The sequence below is a fragment of the Erpetoichthys calabaricus genome, chromosome 18 (genome assembly GCF_900747795.2).
Source record: "Erpetoichthys calabaricus chromosome 18, fErpCal1.3, whole genome shotgun sequence".
Taxonomy (NCBI): domain Eukaryota; kingdom Metazoa; phylum Chordata; class Cladistia; order Polypteriformes; family Polypteridae; genus Erpetoichthys; species Erpetoichthys calabaricus.
In genome coordinates, this window is record NC_041411.2 from 25,680,777 (window position 1) to 25,707,369 (window position 26,593).

At 38.7% G+C, this 26,593-nt stretch overlaps 1 protein-coding gene across 2 annotated transcripts in view; it reads left to right on the forward strand.

The window, feature by feature from the left end:
* The window catches only part of hemk1 (HemK methyltransferase family member 1), a 63,051-nt gene extending 37,023 nt beyond the window's left edge, over positions 1-26,028 (forward strand). The window contains exons 8-11 of one of the 2 annotated variants that reach the window (XM_028824860.2): positions 3,695-3,800; positions 4,662-4,757; positions 20,580-20,693; positions 25,249-26,028. In XM_028824860.2, the coding sequence (XP_028680693.1) occupies positions 3,695-3,800; positions 4,662-4,757; positions 20,580-20,693; positions 25,249-25,291 (359 nt within the window). In that variant the 3' untranslated portion in view covers positions 25,292-26,028. Of the gene's footprint in view, positions 1-3,694; positions 3,801-4,661; positions 4,802-20,579; positions 20,694-25,248 lie in introns of those variants that run through there. The other variant, XM_028824861.2, reaches the window with a different exon arrangement.
* Positions 26,029-26,593: the final 565 nt, after the last annotated feature.

Sequence of the window (26,593 nt, forward strand, 5' to 3'; positions counted from 1 at the left end):
ATTCACAAGTATTGAACAGTGGATGATTGAAAAGTTAACTTGTACTGAAAGAGAAAATGAAGTTTTTATTAGACATAGAGAAATGTCTAAATTCATGTATTTGCATCAAGCAGAACTGAGGTTTCTTGCATTATTTTTAGACAGTTGCATGTTCTCTCTCCACATGACATTAATGTAATGTGCAGAGTCAATGTTATTTTAGTTCAGTTCTTAAAGTCTCTTTATTGCTTGCCAGTTACATTTAGCGTCAATTTCAGTTTAATTTTCTCCATTCTCCCCACCTCTCTGGACCCACTCCAGTTTGCTTACCATCCAAATCGCTCCACTTATGATACCATCTCCTATACCTTGCACATTGTACTGTCTCACCTGAATACCAGGGATACATATCTCAGAATGCTATTTGTTGATTTCAGCTCAGTGTTCAACACAATCATTCTCCAGCAGTTGGTGAGAAATCTCTCTCTGCTGGGCCTTGACACTCTTCTGTCTAATTAGATTTTGGACTTTTTGATAGAGAGGTCACAGTCTGTGCACATTGGCAGCAGAACATCTAATTCCATCAGGTTGAGGACAGGTGCCCCCCAAGGCTGTGTGCTGAGTCCACTACTGTTCACACTGCTCACCCACAACTGCACCGCCAAGTCTGAGTCCAACGTCATTGTGAGGTTCATGGATAATACCACCATAGTGGGCCTCATCAGCAACGATAATGGCACATCCTTCAGAGCGGAGGTTGGATTTCTGGTGACATGGTGTAGCGAAAATCTCAACATGTTGATACGACAAAAGAGATGTTTGTTGATTTCAGAAGAATATCAGCTGACTGTTCACCTGGATTACATACTTTTCTCATTCTCATTTGTCATGTTCTGCGCCTCTTTACTTTGTACTTTTTAGAGTTAAAATTAGGTGTGGTTTTACAACAATACATAGATGTTGTCGGTTTATTTCTAAGAATGATGGATGTTTTGTTTAATCATCAATGACTCTGCTGTGGAGAGAGTCAGTAGCAACACGTTTCTTGGGGTGTATATTTCTGATGACCTCTCCTGGACAATCAACACCAACTTTGTTGTCAAGAAGGCACAACAATGCCTCTTTTTTTTCTCTGGAGACTGAAGCAAAACTGCTTGCCACAACACATTCTTACCACCAGAGTTCTGACAAACTGTATCCCAGTGTGGTTTGGGAGCAGCAAAGTCCATGAGTGCAAGACTCACCCATCACACGCATTGTTTGACCTCCTGACGTCAGGTAGAAGATGTCACAGCATTAGAACCAGAACAGCCCAGTCCTATAACAGTTTCTTTCCCCAAGCTGTCAGACCTCTGAACTCCTACATGTCACCTAGTACCATATCCCTATAACACTCCCCCAATTGTGTACTGCCACTTTGCACTTTAATATGTATCAAGAACCACAGGCAGACACAAGTTGTCACACAGCACACATGGTTTATTTACAATAGGGGAGTATTTTCTCTCTCCTCACTACACAGTACGTAAGCATCACAGTATAATACATTCTCAGTCTCAGTCCTTCTACTTTCTTTCTCTCTACCGTCCTTCCACCTCCACTCCCTCTCTGGCAAACTTTGTCCACCTCCTCCCGACTCTGGCTCCCTGAATAGAGTGAGGTGACCACTTTTATTCAGGTCCTGGGAGTATTCCAGGTGTCTCATTAGTATTATCTGGAATCACTCCCAGGTGAGATAGAAGTCCAGTATAAGGCCCTGCAGCTCCCCCTGGCGGCCCCAAATGGAGCCCAAGAGGGCTGCACCAAACTCCAACTCCCAGCACACCCTACGGGAATCTCTGTTGCCACAGCCACCCAGGAGGTGCCCTCTAGTGTTCCAGGGAAAGTATTGCCTCAATGATGCTCTCTCCCACAGTTCTTCCATTCCATTGGCATCCTGGCCAGGTTATGACTGTGGTTGCCCATCACAGTATATTGAGCATTGTTCAAGCTTTATAGTCCTGCAACACTTGTCTTGTTATATTGTACTGTCGCTCTGGTTTTGGTAATGTTATGGTGTATGTTAAATGTATAGTATGTTGTTTTGCCTATGCACCGGGGACTATAAGGAATGAAATTTCATTCAGTCATATACAATATTATGTATGTGGATGAATGACAATAAAGTTGAGTTGAAGTTAAGTTGATTTATAAATTTGTGAAAAACCTAGGTCCTCTTAGCTTTTCTAAAGAAATACTGTAGGTGGAGTATTTTATAGTACTATAAAAATGGGATAAATACCTTGTAATTTGCAGGCAGATGTAAGAGGTGGCCATCTGATGTCACTATTTCAAACAAAGGTGAAAAAAATGTTAAATTTTTAGATGATTTTAGATGGTAGACCTTCGGGGTGTTAAATAAAAGAAACGGAAAAATAAATATTTGTTAGAAACTAGCTAGTTCAAAGCCATTAAATCAATCCTAAACCAAAGCTCCAGATCCTAAACGTGAACCAGAAAATCATAGTCAATGGACAGAAACAAGAAGGCATAACCCTAACTGACTGATTCACAAAAGTCACAAACCAGAGTTTTACGAGAGTTATCCACAATCTTGGACAACCAGGAAGTGCATAACGCTGACCTTTGTACCATCACAATGCTCATGTCCCACACCATGCACTTCTAGTTGTCCCTGCATAGCCACGGTAAATACAGCACCCATGGAAAACACAATGGCATTACAGGAGAAAGCAATTAATTTTTAACACCAGTAAAACTAACTCAAAACAAAAAAAAACCAATGTTAGAAATGAATTGTCAAATGAAAACTCGACTTCTCATTTATAAATTATGCCTAAAACGTTAAGAAAACTGAAAAAACAGGGCAGCTAATCACACCAATCTACTGGTTTTCATTATTTGTTTTTATTAGTGTACTTTTCACTACAGTATGGGAAACTGGCTCACAGCTGACCAGTTATGCAATGCCATAACTGAACTGACCTGTACTGTTTCGTTGCCTGTCACTGCCCACATTGCTCGGCAAGTTATACTTTGTGTTATTGTTAATCTTATCAGACAGGGTTCAGATGCTTACTCTTTTAATAATTGTTGTTACATAGTACATACTACCTGCTACTCTCCTGCATCCATGGCTAAATGTTTATAGCGTTCTGTTTTTATGTGTGCTTGACTGTTTAAATAGCTTGATAGTTTTGTTTTTGATGGTCAGTTAAGCTCATTGACTTATGTGGTAATGGGAAAAACACTCATTTTAATCGGTTGTTGTTAACTGTGAAATGTCTTAATCTGATTTAAATCAGGCCCGGTCTTAGGTATTATGGGGCCCTAGGCGAAAGGGGGGTCCAGGGCCCCCCTGGAAGCTCTGCGAAATGCGTGAAAATTAGACCAAGGAGACGTTTCGGGGCCCCCCGGATGCCGGGGCCCTAGGCGGTCACCTACTTCGCCTATGCCTAAGGCCGGGCCTGTTTAAATCACTTAACCTGACAGTGTTCCAGTAGGTTGGTTCGTGAAATCAATACTGCATGCACTCTATAAGTTAACTGTTTTGTTATGATGTTCACCCTGAAAGGGAATATTAAAATAAAGATTTTTTATAAGATCTCAGGTTAAAAAACAAACTTCAGCGTGGGAAAGAACACAATGTTTTATAGTAGATTAGTTCAATGTGCTCCATCTTTAAGGATTTTACTATTGGTTTATTGTTTGACAGATTCACAGCAGTTGGTCCGTGAGTGTGGAGCTGTGGATTTTATTATCAGCAATCCACCGTATGTATTCTCAGAAGATATGAATGAACTTGAACCAGAGATTCTCCAGTAAGGACAAATGCTTGTTCTTTTATTAAGTGGACATTTTATCTAGCAATCTTTGTTGAGATATGGTTACACATTTTGTTTGAAAGCTCACTGCTGAAATTGGTGTCTGCTAATTACCTAAGTGGCAGATACAAAAAATGTATTAACGTGTTTTAGCCAATGTAATAGCTTTTTTTTGTCTTTTCATTTGGTTGTGTTGTTATGTCTCCTACCAAAAACAAAACAAAATTTGAACCATGCTCTGGTTGTTTGCATCAGATTATATACATCCTTAGGATAGTGCTGTTTTTTTTTCTTATTATAATTATTTTGTCTATTTTTCCATTTACTGCCAGTGTGCATGTAGTTTACAGTATATGAGCCATTGGTCCTTGGTTCCTTGTAAGAATGCTGATGTGAGCAAGTTTGTCCCCCCAGAGTAATGACGTTATAAAATATGAAATGTAATTGCACCAGAGCTTTTTCACACAATGTAAATTTTACTGCACATAATCCCCAGATTTTTCCCTACTGGTACAAAGTAGACATGCTGTTTACCACCTCCAACTCCAGCTATTGTTATGAAGAAGCATTCAGAACTGACCATAGCAAAGTAATGTGCTAACCTCCCATAGTGCCACCCAGCCTGTAAACACAGTTATGAATTAGATGAATGCACCATACTTCCTTTATCCCTGAAGGGCACATAAGAAATGCACTGAACCAGGCCATGCAACAAAAGACGGGATACATCTTCTGTGCAACAAGTGCTTGCAAACACACACACACACATACCCACACACACACTAAGGCCCTCAGGAAGCACCAGTTGCCTGTTGTGGTAGTTTTCCATGGGACCCTTACAATTGTTGTGTCTTACAGGTATGAAGATTTGCAGGCATTAGATGGAGGTGAGCACGGTTTGGAAGTCATCCAACAGATCCTCACCATTGGAAGGCAAATACTGAAGAAAAATGGGTAATGGGAATAACCTTGTAACTATTTTCCAGCAAGAATGTAAGGTAACTGTTTCCACTAAACACATCACTAAGGTTATCAGTCTTAAGAACGATAACATTATTTGTGATTGTTTCCCATTATGTAGTTTTAATATAAATTAGATTTTGTGTAAACTATAAGATTTTTTTTATCTACAGTTTGTGTGAGGTGATTTTAAAACAATGAACATTTCCATCAACAGCAGCTTATAAACAATTTACAATTCAAGAAATTGGGAGTGGGAAGGGAGGTGCACACTGCTTCCTTCTAAAGAGAATGGGCAGTATAACCTCCTGTTTGCCATGTGTCCCAGAAGAGCATTAGGTAGGGACAACAGCTCAATTGTGAACAGGACTCACCGCGGACACTGTTGGGCAGTGGTCTCATAAGCGGGCAGAATGTCCTGGCACTCTGATTTAAAAGCAGCAGATGAGGCAAGGAAGGAAAAGACAGAAGAGAATACACTCTTGGCTGCTTCTAGATGGCACAAGGTTCCGGAAGAAAATGGTCCAATGCTGCCCCTGTACTAAAGAGATGGCAATTTGAAGACTGTCTAAAAGATATGGCTCTTTAAGGACTAGTAAAGGTAAGGGCCACCAAAGGAGGGTCTGGCTGGAGCAAATGCAAGATGGATCCTGTCCTCAAATGTCATCCTATGATAAACTTTAAAGCTGCCTCACAGCCAGGGACTGTGCCATCGGTAGGACAGTTTGTGAGGAAGGTTCTGCTGGTTAGCATCTGGAGGAAGAGTGAAAGAGAGTGCTGGGATGTGCTTTCATGTGGTAATATGGTAGATGTGGTTATTGAGCCATTTAAGCAGAGCTAGTGAGGCAGGTATCCAGTGTTTCATTTGCTCAAGTCCACTTATTTTAATTTTCTGAGAAGCATGGCAGTTCCTGACTGAACAGAGTTTATATTCTGTGTGTATATATGTGTGTGAATGTATATAAAGATCAAATATATAATTGAAGATTGCCCAGTCCAGATTTCAGAATAATCAGAAATCTACAAAATACAATGCTTTTTTCGTATGAAATATTCACATACAGTATGCTTTGAATGTAATGTTAGAATTTTTAAATAGTTATTTGATGTTTCAGTGTCTTAATATTTACACACCTGTCCTTCTGTACAAATCACCAGTACAGTGTCAAGTTTAGGACATCCTTCTCCTTCCAACAAAATGGTATCTTTTTTGTTGTTTGGGGCAAAACTTCATCCTCTATCTTACCTCTACAAAAACACATTTGTCATCTGACAAAACCTTGCTGCTCCTTGTGACGAAACTCCGTCCTCCCATTTACCTCTTTCAGTACAGTGTCTGTCCTTCTTCAGAAGCATTCCTTGCCCTCCCACCGTATGCATTTCACTATCTGACTGAAAGCTGACCTCCGTCAAAGCCTCTGCCTCGGACACAAAAACAAGAAACATGCAAGCTGGATGCCACAAATGTAAAATTTTGTAGCATCTTGTGAAGAGTGCAGTTTATGATTGTGTTTACTATGTTAGACACTACTTATCTGCTTACAGTGTGTATTTGCTTAGCACCATTTTGGAACTTGTTTGAGATGTTCGTTCTGTAATGAAATATGAGAACAGTCTTTGTAAATTATAAAACGGTAGAAAAACATGTAAGCATCCTTTTAAGGAGCAATGCACTAATCCAGTTTTGAATGGTAGAAAAGGAACAATAAATGGGACTTAAACCATCAAGGAAGTAAATTTCATTTCACAGTTTAACTCTTTTATAACTTGCAAAAAAGCAGATTATAAAAATGCAGATTACAAACAAACATTAGGTGAGCAAAATGCCATAAAGCCACAAGGAAGCTTCAGTGTGCTGAAGCGTTTGATGAGGATGAACGTGATTGGCTGGCTAAAATGTATTCCTGCCCATGTAATGGAATAAAATAATGATTGACAGATGCTGATCTCCTATCCAGTGATTGGCCGGTGATTAAATGGCATTGTGGAAATGATTGATGGCTCTTTCAAAGCCTACTTTACCTGACTTACTCTCAGATGAACAGTCCTCCCTTGTCCACACATTCTGCAATTCACAATCAATCTGTGCCTTATTTCTTACTTTTTTGCGATTCTTGTCTCAGCTATGTTATTCTGGTTTTATGTTCTTACAAATATTGCTAAGCATCTACATGTTAAAAAAAGTATTTTATAAACATATGGTTACTGACTTTGTAATAGCATGTTTCAAATGAAATGGTCATTATGTGAAACTTTTCAGTTATTATTTTAAATTATACAATGCATGTAATATTGTGAAGAGTGCTATAAAAAATTGGCGTGTTTATTTAGATTTCATAACCATTTTGTGTTTGTCTCCGTAATGGAAACACTGGACTGAAATCTGAAACAGTTGCTTTGGCATTTATTTATTTTTGAGTTGCTGTGCTTGATCATTTATCTTTTTATATTAAGTTTGTTATATATAACTTTTATATTTAGCTTTTAATTTGTTTACTGATTAAATCAAATCTTCAAGTTGGTTAAGAGATTATGAAATGCTTTAAGGATAAGGCTTGGGATTGAGGAAGAAAAAGGTGTTTGAGGCAGTTATTTAAATCATGAGTAGTGCCTCGTACAAGAGGAGCGTTGTTTGTTCTTCACATCTTGGTGTTCTCATTCCCATTAGAATACATTTCATAAATAGGAACACTTTATATCCACAGCCACATAACTACCAGAAATATTCAGACCTGAGAAAAATAAGCAGGTGACTATGGAAACCATCCCAGCTACATCAATGTTTTATTAATTAATTTGCTAATCCTCTTTTGCATTAATCAGTCATGTTTTCCTGTGTTAAAGCAAGATGTAACCACATCTGCTCTTGAATAAAGGCAAATATTTGAATTCACCAACAAGGGCCAAACTGCAGCAGGAAGTAGTTCATCCATATTCCACCTTCTTGCTGTAGGTTTTCACTCCAGCCAACTGCAATAATTAATGATCAGTTATTGCCTTTAATGAACATTTGTTATAAATGGGTCATCTGTTTTTGCTCTACGAATACACCTAAATGCATGATTTTCTTTTAGTAGGAGAAACAGAGATAGGGAGAATGTTTTTTTTTTGTTTGTTTTTTTTTTAAAAGCCACAGATATTTAAGCTATTATTTACTAGTGAGCACACTAATAGGTCCAACACTGAAGTAGCTTCAGGCTTTTAGCCTTTAGTGCTGTTTGCCTCGGAATCCACTTCTTTCGTTAATTGTCTCCACAGAAAAATGTAAAATAAAAGAAACATTACTCCTTAAAACGATGCCAAAACCTAAATATTTCTTAATTTCTTATGAATGTAAATCTCAAACTACTGCTCTTTACTAAATGTAAAGGTCAATGTCTGTGTATGTGTGTGTGTGTATGTATTTATGTTCCAGCGTCACGTCCGAACGGCTGGAGCGATTTTCTTGAAACTTGGTACACGTTTCTCATTGGTTGACTAAAAATACTGTACAGTGAAATCAGCCATAACCCACCCCCTTCTGGGTAGGGTGGGGGGTGATCTTGCGATCTTTTATGCACGTTATCATCCAGTTGACACTCAGAACGACCACCAGAGGGTTAACTGGAGGTGACTGCCAGCATTCTTTGTTTGAACTCCACTGCGCCCCTGTTGCTTTTGAAATTAAATAGAGTTGGCCGTGTTGGCCACCCAACTATTATTGGGACTCATTCTGTCCTTGTGACTCGAACAGCCATATATATACAGTGGAACCTCTAGATACGAGTTTAATTCGTTCCAGCACTGAGCTTGTATAGCGAATTTCTCGTATCTAGAACAAACTTCCCCATTGAAAATAATGGAAATCCAGTTAATCCGTTCCGCAACCCAAATATATTAACATAAAAATCAATTTTCCTAACAAATAACACTGATAAATTATATATACTGTAGTCTACCTTTAATAAATAACACTGGTAAATAATATAACTGATTATTAAAAGAATCAAAACAGGTGTCCAAAGTGCAGTAGAGCATTCAATAAATCTTTAAATAAATAATCCTTAAAACAGTTGTGAAGTGGAGGTTTAAAATACACAAGAATAACAATCCTTTAACACGAGGTTAAAACGTCAAAAGGATGCAGTCTTTAAAAAACAGATGACAATCCCCGGTGCTTCTTCTCTGTTAGCGTCTCACCTGCGGGCTCTGCAACAGGCGAGACACTCTTAATGCAGCTGACCTTCTCTACACCGTCCTGCTTCAGCTGTTCAGCTCACTGTTCAGCTACACGCGAGCCTGCACTCGCTTGCTCTCCCGCACCGACCGACCGCCTGCCTGCCTGCCGCAACCTCCGTTCTCTCTCCTCTCTTTTCTTTTACTTCTTCTCCCCCTTAACCGGCTCGCGCTTCTCTATATATGCGGGGAGGACATGGCAGCTGCAGCCCATCAGCCACAGGAACAATCATGGATGTGGGCAGTTTCCCACCTGTGCACTTAAGTGAGAAACGCAGACACCGCAGATCGCGGCTCGCAACTGCTACCACGCCCCCTCGCTAAGCCGCGAGCTATACCCACAGCCTGGCTCGTGGCTCGTTATGCGAACCAATGCTTGCATTTAGATCTGAATTTTTCGCTCATACTTTCCTCGTATTTTGAATTTCTCGTATACAGAGGTGATCGTATCTCGAGGTTCCACTATATATATATATATATATATATATATATATATAAATAAAGCAGACTAACAATCTTGCGGTCTTGTATGCACATTATCATCCAGTTGACGCTCAGTACATTTCTGGTGTGCTCCGTAAAAGCAATAGTTTTATCATGAAAATGCGTAAAATTATTTATCATTTTGATGTTTGTTTTTGTTAACTATATTTTCATCTTGCATTATTCTTATTGTAACAATGTTGTATTGGTAATAGAAATAAATCAACCTAATAATAATATTAATTTAATTAATTATTTGTCATTTTAATGTTTGTTTTTGTTAACTATATTTTCATCTTGCATTATTCTTATTGTAACAATGTTGTAGTGGTAATAGAATTAATTCAACCTAATAATAATATTAATTTAATTGATGTTTACACCACAAAACAAAAATTAATCTGTCAAAAAACCTTAAAAAAGTCCTCACTTGTCCCATCCTTTTTACACTACTTTGAATGTATTCCGTGATTATATTTTGATTAAAGTAGGCTATCTATTATATTATATACTAGCTGATTACCCAGTGGCTTCGCTCACTGAGTGCAAGGGAAAAAAATAAAATGTAGTATTTATAAAACAAGTTTGTTAATTGCCAATTTTATTTTTCTACAAATAAAGAGCATTTACAATAACATAGAAATCAATATAAACAACATTATTAACCTCTTTATCATATGAGAATATGAAGTAATATATAAGAAGCACATTGCAGATAAATAAAAATTATTAAACAGTAAAATCTTCTTCTATAATACCTGTAATACGCTACCATGGCTGTTCGTTTGTCTGTCCAGGATTTTAAATCACCTGTAGCTCGCAAACCGTTTCACCTATTGACTTGAAATTTGGTACACATATATTACGTGACGTCTACTATCCGCTTTTGGGGTGATGATTTTATCACTCTTTTTATTTTTATTTTATTTTATTGTAGAATCAACTCTCGGCAGCGCGCAGCAGGGCGGCCGTGCTGCGCATGCGTACAGGCACCATTCTCATTCCCTACCACCTTTGCTAATCATTCTTGAGGCAGATTGAAGACTTAAATGCCAGATTAAGTGAAATGTTAAAGAAAATGTACTAAGTAATTGCAACACAAAAACTAACTTAATCAATTTTAACGCGAAAAGATGCTGACGAAAGAGAAGCAGCGGGCCACTAGGGTGGAGTAAAGAAGAGCTGCTCAGGAAACAGCAAGCACATCAACCTCTGAGCAAACGAATGCTAAACATACAGAGAAGGAGGATGAATACTATGAATGCTCAAGTTAAGTGTATTCACTGCACGTTATCGTGCAGTACGCCGTTACTGGTATTTTCATAAAAGAATTTGAACAACATACAAGAAGCGTATAAATTATTAAACATAAAACATTAACATTTAAGAAGTAAAGATACATTGAGTACTACTGCAGTGCTTTCGGGTATACTACATTTTTTGTTTGCCCATTACGTGCATAAATGTATACATTTTTTGGTGTACCTACCCGAGAACATGTGACATATAACTGACCGTGGGAGAAGCATGGATTTTAAACACGCATTGAGTTCATCTACTGGTGTCCCTCGTGGAATAACTGGTAATGTTTGACGAAAATCTCCTGCGAGTAAAACGACAGTACCTCCCATTATTTTGGTAGGATCTCTGAGATCTTGCATTGTTCGGTTCAAGACTTCATAAGCTCTTTTATATGCCGTGGTGCACTCATCCCAAACTATTATCTTTGAATGTTGCAAGACTTTTGCCTTTCCAGAGCCCTTGCGTATGTTGCAAATTGGATTTTCGTCATGAGTGGTTTAATGGTAATTGCAATGCTGAATGTGCTGCACGGCCTCCATCTAATAATGTAGACACGATTCCCGATGACGCTAAAGCCAGAGCTATGTCACCATTCGCTCTCTTGGCAAGAATCTTGTTTATTAAGAATGTTTTTCCTGTTCCTCTGTGGTCATACGTAATTTCCGTTTCAAACGCTCATATGTAATTTCCGTTTCAAACGCGAAAAGAATTTTATATATATAGATAAGATAAGTAAGCAATTTTATTTTTATCTACCATAAACATCCTATATTTATTTTGTGGATTCAGCAGCTGTCTTTGCGATTTTTGTTTATTCATTAATGAACTAAATGTCATTTGTTTCGTAACATTGTAGCTAACGTGTTGGTGTTACAATTTTTTCGTAAAAAAGAAATAGGATTTTTTTTTTAAACTTTCATAATCAAAAAACTAATTTAATTATCAAAATCGAATGTAAAGTATAAAACAAATATAGCTATGATATTTAACTTACAATATTTATTTATGTAGGTAAAATATTTAACGTTTGATTGTAAAAGAATTTCAACTGGAAGAGACCAACTGGAGATTCGGTCTTGTATGTCTGTTATCATCCACTTGATGCTCGGAACATTTGCACAATCATTGAAAATTGCTGGAATCAATTTGAGCACAGCCTGTTTCTCACATGGACAACTTTATGTAGCATATTCAAGGGTACAAAGTCCTAAGACCTTTATATATTGGCTAAAGATAGAGAAACTAAAAACACTGTATATAACAAAACACTTGAGTAAACAATACAAGCACATTAGTGAGTCTTCATTGTTTGTTAATTTATTTTTATTTTTAAAGTTGTATTTTTTTTAATTATATTTTTCTCACAATTTATTTTCCTCCCTGCAATGTTGGGTATTTCAGCTAGTACAGAATATGAGAAGGAATAAAAATATCAGTTAATTAAACAATGAGATCACTTTGAGGTAAAATGACTTGCTGATTGTGAACCTGGTAGGAAAAAACCACTGGGTGTTACAGTCACACATTATATAAATTGATCAACCAAGGTGTGAGATCATTTAGCTGCTTTTCAAAATGGGTAGGAGAGGTAAAAAGTATGGAGGATAGACAAATGGTTGGAAGTTTGGAGCATCTGATACCACATGTTTATTTATCAGCAGTGAGAAACATAATGTGAAAGAGTAGACAAGAGATGATAAGCATTTGGAATCCCATGGAATGCCCTGTTTAATGTTCAGATGGTAAAAATGAAAAACAAATTTAAATGGTACAACAGTAACAGCAAAGAAAAAAGTAATGTTTTAGCCAGACTGCCTTGAGATCCAACCCCTTGTGTAGCTTGTATCACTCTTATCCCCGACTTCCAGTCCTTTTCATGTTGTGTAACTCGAGCAGCAGAAGAGGCAGAAGTGACGTTACTGTACTTCTAGCTGTTGCTCCCCCAGTCTAAAGGCAAAAATGTTTGAGAATAAACTTGGAGTTCTTTGGCTTTGAATCCTAAAATCCAAAAGCCAACTAGCTTCAGTGATACAGACACTCATTTCCAGTTATGCCATGAGCTTTCCTAAGTAGGGCAAAGGTCTTGAATTCCATTTGCCTCATGATCAACATGCTGTTAAATGCTGGTGTGGTGGAGCCAGATCTTGGCTTCCTTTCTAATTATTTCTAGGTAGAACTTTGAATTTCACTATTCATGCTACGCCATACATTTCTTAACTCATTCTAATCCTAGACATGGATGTGTATGTAATGTATATTGCCTCAGTTTCCAAATCTCTATACCCCAATCATTGTACTCCTCAGTCCCAGTTAATTAGTCTTTCTTTTTCATAGCAAGCAATGTTGCAAAGTGCAATAACAGGGTCTAAACCATTACACTGAATGGCCAGAGAAAAGGAATAAATGCCAGCTTTGCGGCAGAGCCAGAGAGAGAGCTTATAACAAAGTATCTTTTACTCTGCACACCCACACACGCGTCAGACTGCCACAATGCCTGTCTCATATTCTATTCTGCAATCAGACAAAAGTGTTCCGTGGGTGGATTTATGCTCATCTTGGGTAACACCACATATTAGATATAAGGAAAGCAACATCAGAAAAAAAAAATTTGAAGAGTGCAACATCAGCATTGCACCAATCGCTCTTATCATGCAAGTGAATCGCACTCTCCAGGTGCAACTGCCAGTTGTAGAGCAAATCATTTAAATCAGTTGTTTTACATCAATTGAGCTATAAGAAATAGAAATGTCTTTGGATAAAAAAAAGTTATGATAGTTCTTGCATTTTATTGTTAACAGTCGATATAATTTGGTCTGTAACTTAACCCATCCTCCCATTATCTGTTCAACTTTTGTTTTGGCCTCCAAAGCATCACATCACCTGATATTGTGGGGCAAGAACTTACAGGATACCCCATGGCCTGGTCATTGCCACAGCTGTAACAGCACAAGAACCAGGAGCTCGGCATCAAAGGTTTTTAGAGCCTTAGATATATCACTAATCTTTTATAGATCAGACAAAGAAGAACGCTTATAAATTTGTAGCTCTGACAAAAACTAGCAAAATTATAAATCCTTTCCAAAGTTTAGAATATCGTCCTTCAGAGTATGTGGAAAGCTTAAAGTTGTCCTCTGTGGCTGGTGTACAACACTGAAAATTTGCAGATGGTAGACCAAAACAGTTAACATGAAGTCTGACATCTCCAGCATTACCCGCTGTGAGGAATAACAAAAAAAACATATTTATAAGAACATAAGTTCTGTTTTCTTTACTTCAAATGACGTGCTTCCATAAGTAAAGGTAAATGAAGATGAATTCAAGAAGCTTATTTAAATGTTAATCCACACGCGTGCAATTTTTGGCTGTAAGCACTCATTTAAAATGGCGCTGCATCAGTGATATGCTGCATAAAGGTAACAGAGCGCTGCCCTGATCTCTACCCTTACCCATGAATAAGACACACAGGTGCTGAGTTACTACACCGCAGGTAGTTGTAGAACCCCTCAGATTGTACAGTGGTGGCTCTAATCTCCACTGCATCCCAATTAGCAGCACACTTTTTCACCATGTGCCAGAGATCATGGCCTGATGAGCTGAGAGGACAACATTATTTGCAAACAGCAGAAGTGTATTTCAGATTCCCACAATGGATACTGTCCACACCTTAGCTGTACCGTGATAGCATGATGAGAGAAGTTGCAAAATCAACTGGAATGTTCAAGCAAATTATAGAAAAAAAAAACAATCTAAATCCGTTAAGTCGTTCTCTCATTCACTAGCTAAGCAGATGTAAGATACGCCCCGAGGCTGGTGAGTGACTGAGGAGGTCCCATCTCCCTCCCCTCGGCCCACTACGTCTCTCACAGAGTTGTGCAAATAAATCGGTACTGCAAGCGGACTATGATTCTTAGCATGATGAGAGAAGTTGCAAAATCAAATGGAATGTTCAAGCAAATTATAGAGAAAAACCCGATCTAAATCTGTTAAATCGTTCTCTCGTTCGCTAGCTTAGCGGAGGTAAGGTACGCATCCCGAGGCTAGAGCACGAGTCAGGAGAACCTCGCTGCATCTCTCTTGGAGTTACGCGAATAAATCGGCACTGCAAGTGAACTATGATACTTAGTGCAATGAAAGAAGTTGCAAAATCAATTGGAATTTTCAAGCAAATTATAGAAAAAAACCCGATCTAAATACGTTAAGTAGTTCTCTCATTTGCTAGTTAAGCAGAGGTAAGATACTCCCCGAGGCTGGTGCGTGAGTGAAGAGGGCCCTGCATCCCTCCGCACAGCCTGCTGTGTGTCTCTCTGATTCGTGCAAATAAATCGGTACCGCAAGCGAACTATGATACATAGCGCAATGAAAGAAGTCGCAAAATCAATTGGAATGTTCAGGAAAATTATAGAAAAAAACCCGATCTAAATCTGTTGTAGTTCTCTCGTGAAAAGCAGACAGACAGATAAACATTCGATTTTATATATGGAGAGATTTAGTGTAAAAACCCATTGTTTTCCTGTTTGAGTTTTATCTTTGTCATATGTAATACCTGACATTTTATAATATTTGTTCATTTCTTCTTTTTCTAGAGGTGTTTTTTTTGTGGTTGGCAATATGCTGTTTTCTTTCTTGCTGATGCAGCATCCCAAATGTTAACATACTTACTGTAGGAGGAACATGCTAAAACATTTTTTTTAATCTGCCTTATGGAATATAACCAAGCATGTGTTACCTGTGTATGCTAGCAGACTGTTACTGAGGACTAAGTTGATACCAGTGTTGAGGTATTTGTACTTGTATGTGTTTAACTGAGAAGATTTAAATTCTGACACAATCGCAGGATACGTGATTTTAGAAATATTTTGCTGTTGGACCTCTTAAAGAGAATCATTCAAACGTTGCCTTTCCTTCCAGACAGGATGTTCAGCTCCATCCCTTCTTATATCTGCATCTGGGGTGAGCATTCAGTTAGGTCCATAAATATTTGGACAGAGACAACTTTTTTCTAATTTTGGTTCTGTACATTACCACAATGAATTTTAAATGAAACAACTCAGATGCAGTTGAAGTGCAGACTTTCAGCTTTAATTCAGTGGGGTGAACAAAACGATTGCATAAAAATGTGAGGCAACTAAAGCATTTTCTTAACACAATCCCTTCATTTTAGTGGCTCGAAAGTAATTGGACAAATTAAATAACTGGAAATAAAATGTTCATTTCTAATACTTGGTTGAAAACCCTTTGCTGGCAATGATAGCCTGATGTCTTGAACTCATGGACATCACCAGATGCTGGGTTTCCTCCTTTTTAATGCTCTGCCAGGCCTTTACTGCAGCGGCTTTCAGTTGCTGTTTGTTTGTGGGCCTTTCTGTCTGAAGTTTAGTCTTCAACAAGTGAAATGCCTGCTCAATTGGGTTAAGATCAGGTGACTGACTTGGCCATTCAAGAATTTTCCACTCCTTTGCTTTAATAAACTCCTGGGTTGCTTTGGCTGTATGTTTTGGGTCATTGTCCATCTGTATCATGAAACGGCGCCCAATTAATTTGACAGCATTTAGCTGGATTTGAGCAGACAGTATGTCTCTGAACACCTCAGAATTCATTCGGCTGCTTCTGTCCTGTGTCACATCATCAATAAACACTAGTGTCCCAGTGCCACTGGCAGCCATGCACGCCCAAGCCATCACACTGCCTCCACCGTGTTTTACAGATGATGTGGTATGCTTTGGATAATGAGCTGTTCCACGCCTTCTCCATACTTTTTTCTTCCCATCACTCTGGTAGAGGTTGATCTTGGTTTCATCTGTCCAAAGAATGTTTTTCCAGAACTGTGCTGGCTTTTTTAGATGTTCTTTAGCAAAGTCCAATCTAGCCTTTCTATTCTTGAGGCTTATGAGTGGCTTGCACCTTGCAGTGCACCCTCTGTATTTACTTTCATGCAGTCTTCTCTTTATGGTAGACTTGGATATCGATACGCCTACCCCCTGGAGAGTGTTGTTCACGTGGTTGGCTGTTGTGAAGGGGTTTCTATTCACCATGGAAATGATTCTGCGATCATCCACCACTGTTGTCTTCCGTGGATGTCCAGGTCTTTTTGCGTTGCTGAGTTCACCAGTGCTTGGTTTCTTTCTCAGGATGTACCAAACTGTAGATTTTGCCACTCGTAATGTTGTAGCAATTTCTCGGATGGGTTTTTTCTGTTTTCGCAGCTTAAGGATGGCTTCTTTCACCTGCATGGAGAGCTCCTTTGACCGCATGTTGTCTGTTCACAGCAAAATCTTCCACATGCAAGCACCACACCTCAAATCAACTCCAGGCCTTTTATCTGCTTAACTGATAATGATATAACGATGGACTTGCCCACACCTGCCCATGAAATAGCCTTTGAGTCAATTGGCCAATTACTTTTGAGCCCCTGAAATGAAGGGATTGTGTTAAAAAAAATGCTTTAGTTGCCTCACATTTTTATGCAATCGTTTTGTTCACCCCACTGAATTAAAACTGAAAGTCTGCGCTTCAACTGCATCTGAGTTGTTTCATTTAAAATTCATTGTGGTAATGTACAGAACCAAAATTAGAAAAAAGTTGTCTCTGTCCAAATATTTATGGACCTAACTGTACGTATCAGTGCTGAAAATTACAGGGTAGTTTGATTATTGCAACCCTTAATTGGAATTAGGACTTTCAGAAAATGAGCAGATGGATATACATACATAATAGTTGCACTCATCTGTGAAAGCTATGCAGATCTACTTACTTTTAAGAATTATTTGAAGCAATAATACTCAAAAATGTTTATAAAGAAGTCCAAATTCCAAGTAGCAAATGTTTTGGTGAGGCTATGTATCTTTAAAAAAAACTACACATCCTCTTTGTCTTTGTGATTCTGCTCAACCCATGTAGTCCAGTCTTCTTGGAATACACTGAGCAGATATTTCAAAAAACCACTTTTGTTTCTGCTCTTCTTCTGAGAAGCACCAAATTTAGTCTGTATCAGCAATAGCAAAGGTCAGGAAGGCTCTTTAGTATTTCTTTAATCTGTTAACAATTAAAGGCACAACAAGAATATATCGGTTGTGTGTGTGTGTGTGTGTATATATGTATACTCTCTGTGTGTGTTTTATATATATATATATATATATATATAATATTTGGTGCAAAAAACAAAATGTAATGGTTAGATAAAAAATGTTTTGTGATAAAATGTTACTGATGAAGAAAAATGGCTTTCATTTTTGAATTCAGTGGCCAGAAATATATTTTAGAAAATCACATGAAATAAAATAAATTTTTCAAAGTATACATGTGATATTTCACCATAAAAGACTTGTTCCAAACTTTGATCAAAACATATACAAATGCAAAAATGCTTTGTTGTGATTCTTGTGTAGTATAGTTTTCTATTCTAAACTTTATATAAGTGACTAAGCAGCTTTTGGCAGGTAAAACATGAAATTGTACTTCCTGGTGATGTTAGATCTAGTTTTGAATAAAAAAAAAAAGTACTTGGCAACCAAGCCCTTCATTTTTACTAATGCAGTACCATTAATATTGCTGCAGAAATCCCCTCTTCAGCGTACCGTGTTTGTGGACTCCATTGTATTTTATCTAGTGTTGAGAAATCCCCATTGTGGTTTTTAGATTTCTTCGATTTAAGTAATTGCTTTTTAACCCTGTGGCATATGACAGTACTGGACAAATATTCCGTTTTTTTTTTTTTTTTTTTAATTGAAATGAGCGATGTGTAAGTGAAAAGCCTTGTGTGTCCAACTTCTTTCTTCCTGTATTTGGTGTAGCTATGATGTAACTGGGTGGACTTCCCCTATTGTTTCCATCTGCCCCCCGCCTGGCCACGATTTGACTGGAAGGAGTCCTCTTGCCGTCTGTTTCATTTTGTTGCTGGCTCGGCTAAGATGTAACTAGGACACCTTTTCCCCTGTTGTAACCTCCTCTAGTTCGTTTGTCCCATAATGATACTGCTTAGAGGCATTTCCGTTATAGTTTCCTCCAAGGTCTGGCCTAGTCATGATCTAATCAACAGGACTTTCCCCTCCTTTGACTGACCTAGATATAAATGGAGGGTCTTTCTCTGTTTTCTGTTGTAGTTGACCAAGGAAAAACTTGGGTTGAAGAATTTGCCTCCTGATGCTGACTCAGCCAGGATGTTATGTGATACATATATATATATATATATATATCCACAGGTGTACTTGGGGACGGCTTTGGCCCACTTGTTTCCACCTGTAGCTGACACAGCCGTGATGTAACTAAAAGTCTGCTTTTCATTTTCTGCTCCCTCCTGTGACAGACAGGGATGTCTTTCTGTTTCCCACTTCACTTAACCAGGATAAGCGAGAGGGAGATCTTTACCCTTCTGCTAACCATCTATGCTTTTGGTTGGCTTCTCCCTTCTGTTTCTATATAGGTGTATGAGGGTTTCTTAAGTAATCAACAGAAGTTGGGACACCTGTGCAAATTGTTTGCTTCAACTTTGAAAACTAAATTTACTTTAATTGCAGGAGAACGACTGTTGGTTGTAACCTGTCAGTCATTTCCTGAAGAAGGTCCATTTATAATACACTACCTGGCCAAAAAAAAAGTCACCACCAAAAAAAAAAGGTCACACACTCTAATATTTCGTTGGACCGCCTTTAGCTTTGATTACGGCATGCATTCGATGTGGCATTGTTTCGATGAGCTTCTGCAATGTCACAAGATTTAGTTCCATCCAGTGTTGCATTCATTTTTCACCAAGATCTTGCATTGATGATGGTAGAGTCTGACCGCCTCTCTTCTTACCCTGATGCGCCCATCAGTCTGGAACAGGGTAAATCTGGACTCCTCAGACCACATGAACTTCTTCCATTGCTCCAGAATCCAATCTTTATGCTCCCTAGCAAATTGAAGCCTTTTTTTCCGGTTTGCCTCACTGATTAGTGGTTTTCTTACAGCTACACAGCTGTTCAGTCCCAATCCCTTGAGTTCCCTTCGCACTGTGCGTGTGGAAATGCTCTTACTTTCACTATTAAACATAGACCTGAGTTCTACTGTAGTTTTTCTTCGATTTGATTTCACCAAACGTTTAAGTGATTGCCGATCACGATCATTCAGGATTTTTTTCCGGCCACATTTCTTCCTCGAAGACGATGGGTCTCCACTATCCTTCCAGTTTTTAATAATGCGTTGGACAGTTCTTAACCCAATTTTAGTAGTTTCTGCAATCTCCTTAGATGTTTTCTCTGCTTGATGCATGCCAATGATTTGACCCTTCTCAAACAGACTAACATCTTTTCCACGACCACGAGATGTGTCTTTCGACATGGTTGTGTAAGAAATGAGAAGCAACTCATTGCACCAGTTGGGGTTAAATAACTTGTTGCCAGCTGAAAGATAATCGCCCATGCAGTAATTATCTAATAGGAGTCTCGTACCTATTAGCTTAGTTAAATCCAGGTGGCGACTTTTTTTTTGGCCAGGCAGTGTATTTTGAAATTTCCTTTATTTCAGTTTTTGCTAACCTAAAATTTAAATTTAAACCCGTGGCAGTTTACAGCTTACCATTTCACCATGTTAGGTCATTCATTGCATTCCAACTGATTAAATTTGACTGGGGTGTTCTAACACTTTTGACCAGTAATGTATGTATAGTATATATCTGTGTGTGTGTGTGTGTGTGTGTGACATGACCAAAATATACTTGGGAGAAGTTCCAGGGTCGTCAGTCTTACTTTTTGGGATTAATAAAGTATCTATCTATCTATCTTTTCAAGATTAAATGGTGTTACTTTATTAAGCATGTTATCTCTCTTGACTTTTCTCTAGAAAAATATTTTTGGAAGTTGAGCCCAGACATCCTGCAATGCTACAGATGTTGATAAGTCAGGGATGTTACTCTGGAATTGTATACAAGGACACAAAAAGAGACTTTTGTGAAAGGTAATGTTGTGTCGAGTTTAACCAAAAACAAAGATGTTGGCTGTTTTCTTGCCTGTTTTTGATTTAGTGACACTGTAAATGTTACTTTAACTCTCACATCTTACTGCTTCTCTTTCTATTCTGTCCTTTTCCTCTATCTGTTCATGGATATAGCTCAGTTTTTATTGTCGAACACCACCATTTACTGTAGTTTTAGATATAGAAAAGCTGTGCTCCCTGATATATATTTCCTAGTCTTATACAGCAATTGCAACTTTTTTTGCTTATCATGGTTGTTTTACCCTATCTAAATGTTTTGGTAACATTTAATGGTTTCCAAGACTAATGGGAAATTTTCTTTCTAGCTGTTGCATCTCATTTGCTAAACCAGAATTTGACCTTAAACAGAATGTGCACACATTTTTCTATTACAGTCGACCCCTGATATACGACCAGCCTGACATGCAGACAACTTGCTTTACCACCAAAATTTTTGTTTTGAATTACGACCAACATCTTGCGTTACGACCCGAATGCAGTCACGTGTATCCGCTTGTGCAATTGTAAACAAACAGCGGAGAGCGTTTGTAAGCGTCAGTCGGAGCCCAGATACGTGTGTTTGTGGACGTAATTTCGGTCAGTGCAGCGATTTATATAATTTATTTCGATAATTGCTAAGGAAGGAAGCGAAGGTAACGAAGGTAAAGAAAGCAATCACAATCGAAACGAAGAAGGAAATTGTGTGGAAATATGAGAGTGGCATTTGTGTGACCGATCTTGCTAATATGTACAGCATGTCGAAATCCACCATCTCGACAATTTTACAAAGAAAAGATTTGTATAAGGAAACTCCTTCCAAACAATAACCACCTTCCATTTCATTCTCCTCCTCCTTCCTTCCTGTAAGCCAAAGATGTCAACTTAAATGGTGAATACAGTATGAAATTGTTGTTTCTGGTAGGCTAGGCACTTTCTATAACTTTTTGGTTAGTACATTAGAAAAAGTATTGGTGTTTTTGGTAAATTATGCACATTACACAACCCTTTTCTATTAAAAAAAGTTAAGTAAGTGTTGTTATGAGCAGTTTGGAACACATTAAGAGCATTTCCATTATTTCTTATGGGAAAAATAGTTTTGACTTACAACCAACTTGAGTTACAACCAGCCCTCGCGAACGAATTGAGTTCGTAAGCCAAGGGTCCACTGTACTTGTTTCTTCTTGTTCATGTAATAATAATATAATAATTCTTTGCATTTATATATAGCACTTTTCTCACTACTCAAAGTGCTCAGCAATTGCAGGTTAAGGGCCTTGCAAGGGCCCAACAGAGCAGAGTCCCTTTTTGGCATCTTACAGAATTCGAACCAGCAACCTTCTGATTGCCAGTGCAGATCCCTAGCCTCAGAGCCACCACTCCTCCCATTAAAATGGTTCTGCAGTGTCCCACAGAAGCTTTTCATTTTGTGTACACTGCTAATTTTCCATTCATTTGTTTTATATAGAAAGAACATTACATTGATGGGATTGTACATTAGCTTTGTGGTTAAAAATGCAGACTCACAGCTTCAGATTAGTTCAGATCACTAAATAGGTGCAATTGTGTGGAGTTTACACATTTTCTCCACATCTGTGTTGATTTTTAAAGTTCCAGTTTATTCACATTCTTATTCATATACGTATATATATTTATATATACAGTATATATATACTAGCTGTCCCCCGTGGCTCCACCCGCGTAGTAGTGAAACAGGACAGTGAGGAGGGCCCTTCCCGGCTCCCCAATTTTGACGTCACGCTTCCTCCTCCCCTCCTGTCTCGGATCAGCGCAAATATATCACTCCTGCAAGCGAACTATGATTCTTAGTGCAATGAGAGAATTGGCAAAATCAACCGGAATTTTCAAGCAAATTTTAGAAAAAAACCCAATCTAAATCCATTAAGTAGTTCTCTCGTGAAAAGCGGACAGACATACAGATAGACAGACAGACATTGGATTTTATATATATATATATATATATATGAGAGAGAGAGAGAGAGAGAGAGATAAACTGTGTTTAAAGAAAAATCAGAATGTGTGGTTTTAAAAACAAATAAAAAAGGCTCACTTGCCCCAAAGCCATTGCCACCCAGTAGAGAGATCTGTCCTCTCCAGCAGCAGACCCCTTAATGAATGCTAACGTTCAGTCTGAGTGCTTTTTAAATAATGGATGGATCTCAATTTGTGGGTCTTCATGAGTTCAGAATTTATTTCAGTTGTTCTCCATAGCCGCCTCCTCCATTCTAAGGTTCAACAGGGAGTGGAAGTAAATGACTGTATCGCCTTCTTATCGTGCTTACCATTTCTTACCTGGAGCAGGCTTTCCAAGTGCTCCCTTGGCTCACATGTCTGACGGTACCTTTTGCCTTTCTAAGGCAGTATGTGTTTATATATACATCCTGATCCAAAGTCAGGTTTGTGCACAGATAACACTGTATGTTGGCTTCACCCCCCTCTGCAATGCTTTGCAGTCTTAAGCTGAGCAGGTGTCATAAAAATCAGTGCAGGTGTACTTAACTGTGCACCTGGAGAAGTTGGTGTGCATTGATGGTGGTATCTGGGCTGAGAAAGTCACGATGTTGGCGAGTCTTATTGGCAATTGATGAGACAGGTTTGCCCTTTTTAGCTCATCAGTGATGGTGCCTTCAGGACGTTTAAAACAGACGACTCTGTCTCCACAGAATTTCCACGGATGCAGATATTAGTGTGGTCTGCCTTCTACTCCTTGACCAATATCATTTTTTTATTGCTTATATTAAGGGAAAAAAATCTTGTTTCAGTGTACTCCGAGTTTCTTCCCATATTCCAAAGATGTCCATGATAGATTTATTAAGATCTCTGAGTTGGCCCTGTATGCGTGAGTGATGGTGCTGGTGTTATTCTGTCCTGTTTAAGGTTACTTCTTACCTTCTACCAAATGGTGCTGCGTTAGACTGTGGCCACCACAGCCATGAATTGGTTCAGTAGTGGACAAATGAATAAATCTCACATTTACAAATATAAAAATACAAATGATATCACATTCTGTAAATTAAAACTTTCTTAAACCTGCTTAGTCCAGCGTAAAGCAGAAAACAGCCCTGGACAGAGTGCTAGTTCATTGTAGGGTCCACTAACACTCCTGCTACTTTAATACATTTGAAACAAAACAATAACATTCAAGTATCACACAGAGCAGCCTGTAGTGAAGCACATCAACACAATTCCTCACCTCTTTCAGTCATGTGATCAATGTGCCACACAAAGAATACCTTCTAAGAGAGCAGAAACGTTTGAAAACCATGCAAATGTCTACATAAAAACAAGAAATGGGAAAAGGAATGATATATTTATGAACCGTTTTCTCACTCGTAATCTGCAATGTTAGCTGATCTTCAAATGTAGTTTAAGTCGCACGTTCTGTACGCCAGTGGAATTCTACCAGTGCACTGACGAGCTCCTGTGGAACATGCTGTCGTACATGCTACTTATCAGACCCTATGAAATCAGACCATTTTTTCCCTCAACATTGCACAGTTCATAAAGCGGCAAAAATTACAACAAAAATTAAAGTTTTTAACATTTCTGTTTTACATTACTATGCATAAATAAATCTTTATTTGGTCAATTGCACTCTGACTCCATTAAAAGCACAATTACTAGAAGCGCACGTGGTGGAATTCAAAAAGTCATCCCTCTGGTTTTCAGTAGAAGCTTGTTGCTTCTGCCTGTCACTGTAATGGCAGCCTATGCCCCCCAGCGTGCATGTCCAGCGTGAGTTGTGAGCCCACAGAAGAGTACACTCGTATCTGTCCCCCCCCAAACTGTTTCTCTGGGCCAGTCATCCAGCTACCTCAATGCTTGTTGCTGGTCTGTTGAGGAGGCCAGAGTCCTTGGGAGGACATCCACACTCAGATAAGGATACCAAGCAGATTCCACACAGAAAGTACCTCAAGTCGGCAGTCAAGCGAAGTTCAAAGAGCTGGGAGATGATAACACTAATGGTTGCCACACTACCCAGATTGTTATCATCACTGATTCAGATATCAATTTCTGTGATCTGCCTTTAAACAGCATTTCCCTAATTCTTGTCAGTCCTTGTTTTATGCAAAGCGTCATTCTTAGAATCCTTGTGATTTTCGACTAAATCCAGGCCACACCTTTTGATTAACTGAATTTGCTATCATAACGGGAAGCGAATTTGCAGGCAAATAAAAGCAGCAGGTTAATCGCTGCCTCTTCTGTGCCAGTTCTTGGAAAAGGCTTTGGGCTTTGTTATTCTATACAGATTATTAACCCGATGAGAGGTCAGAGTACACCCACTGCCTAACTGCTATTTCATATTATCTTTTAACTTTCTTATGCCCACTGTGCTCTGCAAAAGAGGAGACTGCAGCTGAACCACAACTCTTTTGAACTCACCTCACTGCATGAATAATACACTTCTGCTCTCCACTATCTTTAGAACAATTCCACAATTAGTGCTAATGTATTCTTTCCTTTATTTGCTTTCTGCGTCTTTCCCGTACTTATATATTTTATTGAATGTTTTCTACAGACCCAGATTCTGCATTTTGCAGAAAACCTTTGAAGAAGTGTGAATGCGCTCTCCATTCTTGATGAAGAAAGCTGATCTCACCTTCAACCTGAGGAGTGCATCTTACATCTTTGTTCATTGTTTGTGATTCATAATGAAACACTGGTCTGTGTTACAAAAATAATTACAGTGTACTGCCTGTCTGCTGTAATACTTCCATTCAAATTAGGGGGTTGATCCTGTTTTACCAAGAAAATATCCACCTACTGTACATTGTTTGCTAAGAATGTCTTTGGAAAAGTAAATGCAGACCTTGACTGTGAAATACAGACAGCTCAGAGTAATGGCAATATTCATCGAGAACTTCCTAGCTATGTTTTCATTTGCTCCTACATGTCCACCTATTTTCATCAGGGCCATGTCTCAGTGTGCTGGTCACATTGTACTTCGTTTACGGTTTCCTTTCTCCTTTTCTTTTTTTTTTCTCCTTACTCGATCTTTAAGACGCAGTACGGTACAATCTGGCTGAGAAAGAATGTGTTTATAAATGTTTCATATTTTAGATTTGTTCGCCTATAGTTACAACTAGCCATCCCCCGCAACTCTACCCGTGTAGTAGTGAAACAGGACAGTGAGGAGGATCCCGTACAACTCCCTACTCCTGACGTCACGCTTCCTTCTCCCCTCGGCCCGCAGCCTCTCTCTCGGATTAGCGCAAATATATCGCTCCTGCAAGCAAACTATGATTCTTAGCGCGAGGAGAGAAGTCGCAAAATCAACCGGAATGTTCAGTCAAATTCTAGAAAAAAATCCGATCCAAGTCTGTTAAGTAGTTCTCTCGGTCGCTAGCTAAGCGGATGTAAGGTGCGCTCTGAGGTTGGAGCGTGAGTAAGGGGGGCCCTACCCCCTCGGCCCGCTGCGTCTCTCTCAGATTAGCACGAATAAATTGCTACTACAAGCGAACTATGATACTTAGTGTGATGAGAGAAGTCACAAAATCAACCGGAATGTTCAAGGAAATTATAGAAAAAAAACCTGATCTAAATCCTTTAAGTAGTTGTCTCGTGAAAAGCGGACAGACAGATGTTGGGTTTTACATACAGTATATAGAGAGATTTGACTGAAAATTGGAAATGTGATTGTTTCTAAAAATTGTTTTATTCATTGCAGACACTTACCGGTAACCTCTACAAGAGGAGGAGGAGGGTACAATATGATGTGTATTGTTAATGATACTCGAATATAAGCCAAAATAGTAAAGCGATTCCAGGCCCTTGAGCCTCATCCTTGTCTGACTGACACCCACTCTAGGAAAGGCTAACGACTCTAAGGTTCTTCATCATGTTTGCTGGAGAGTGGTGACATG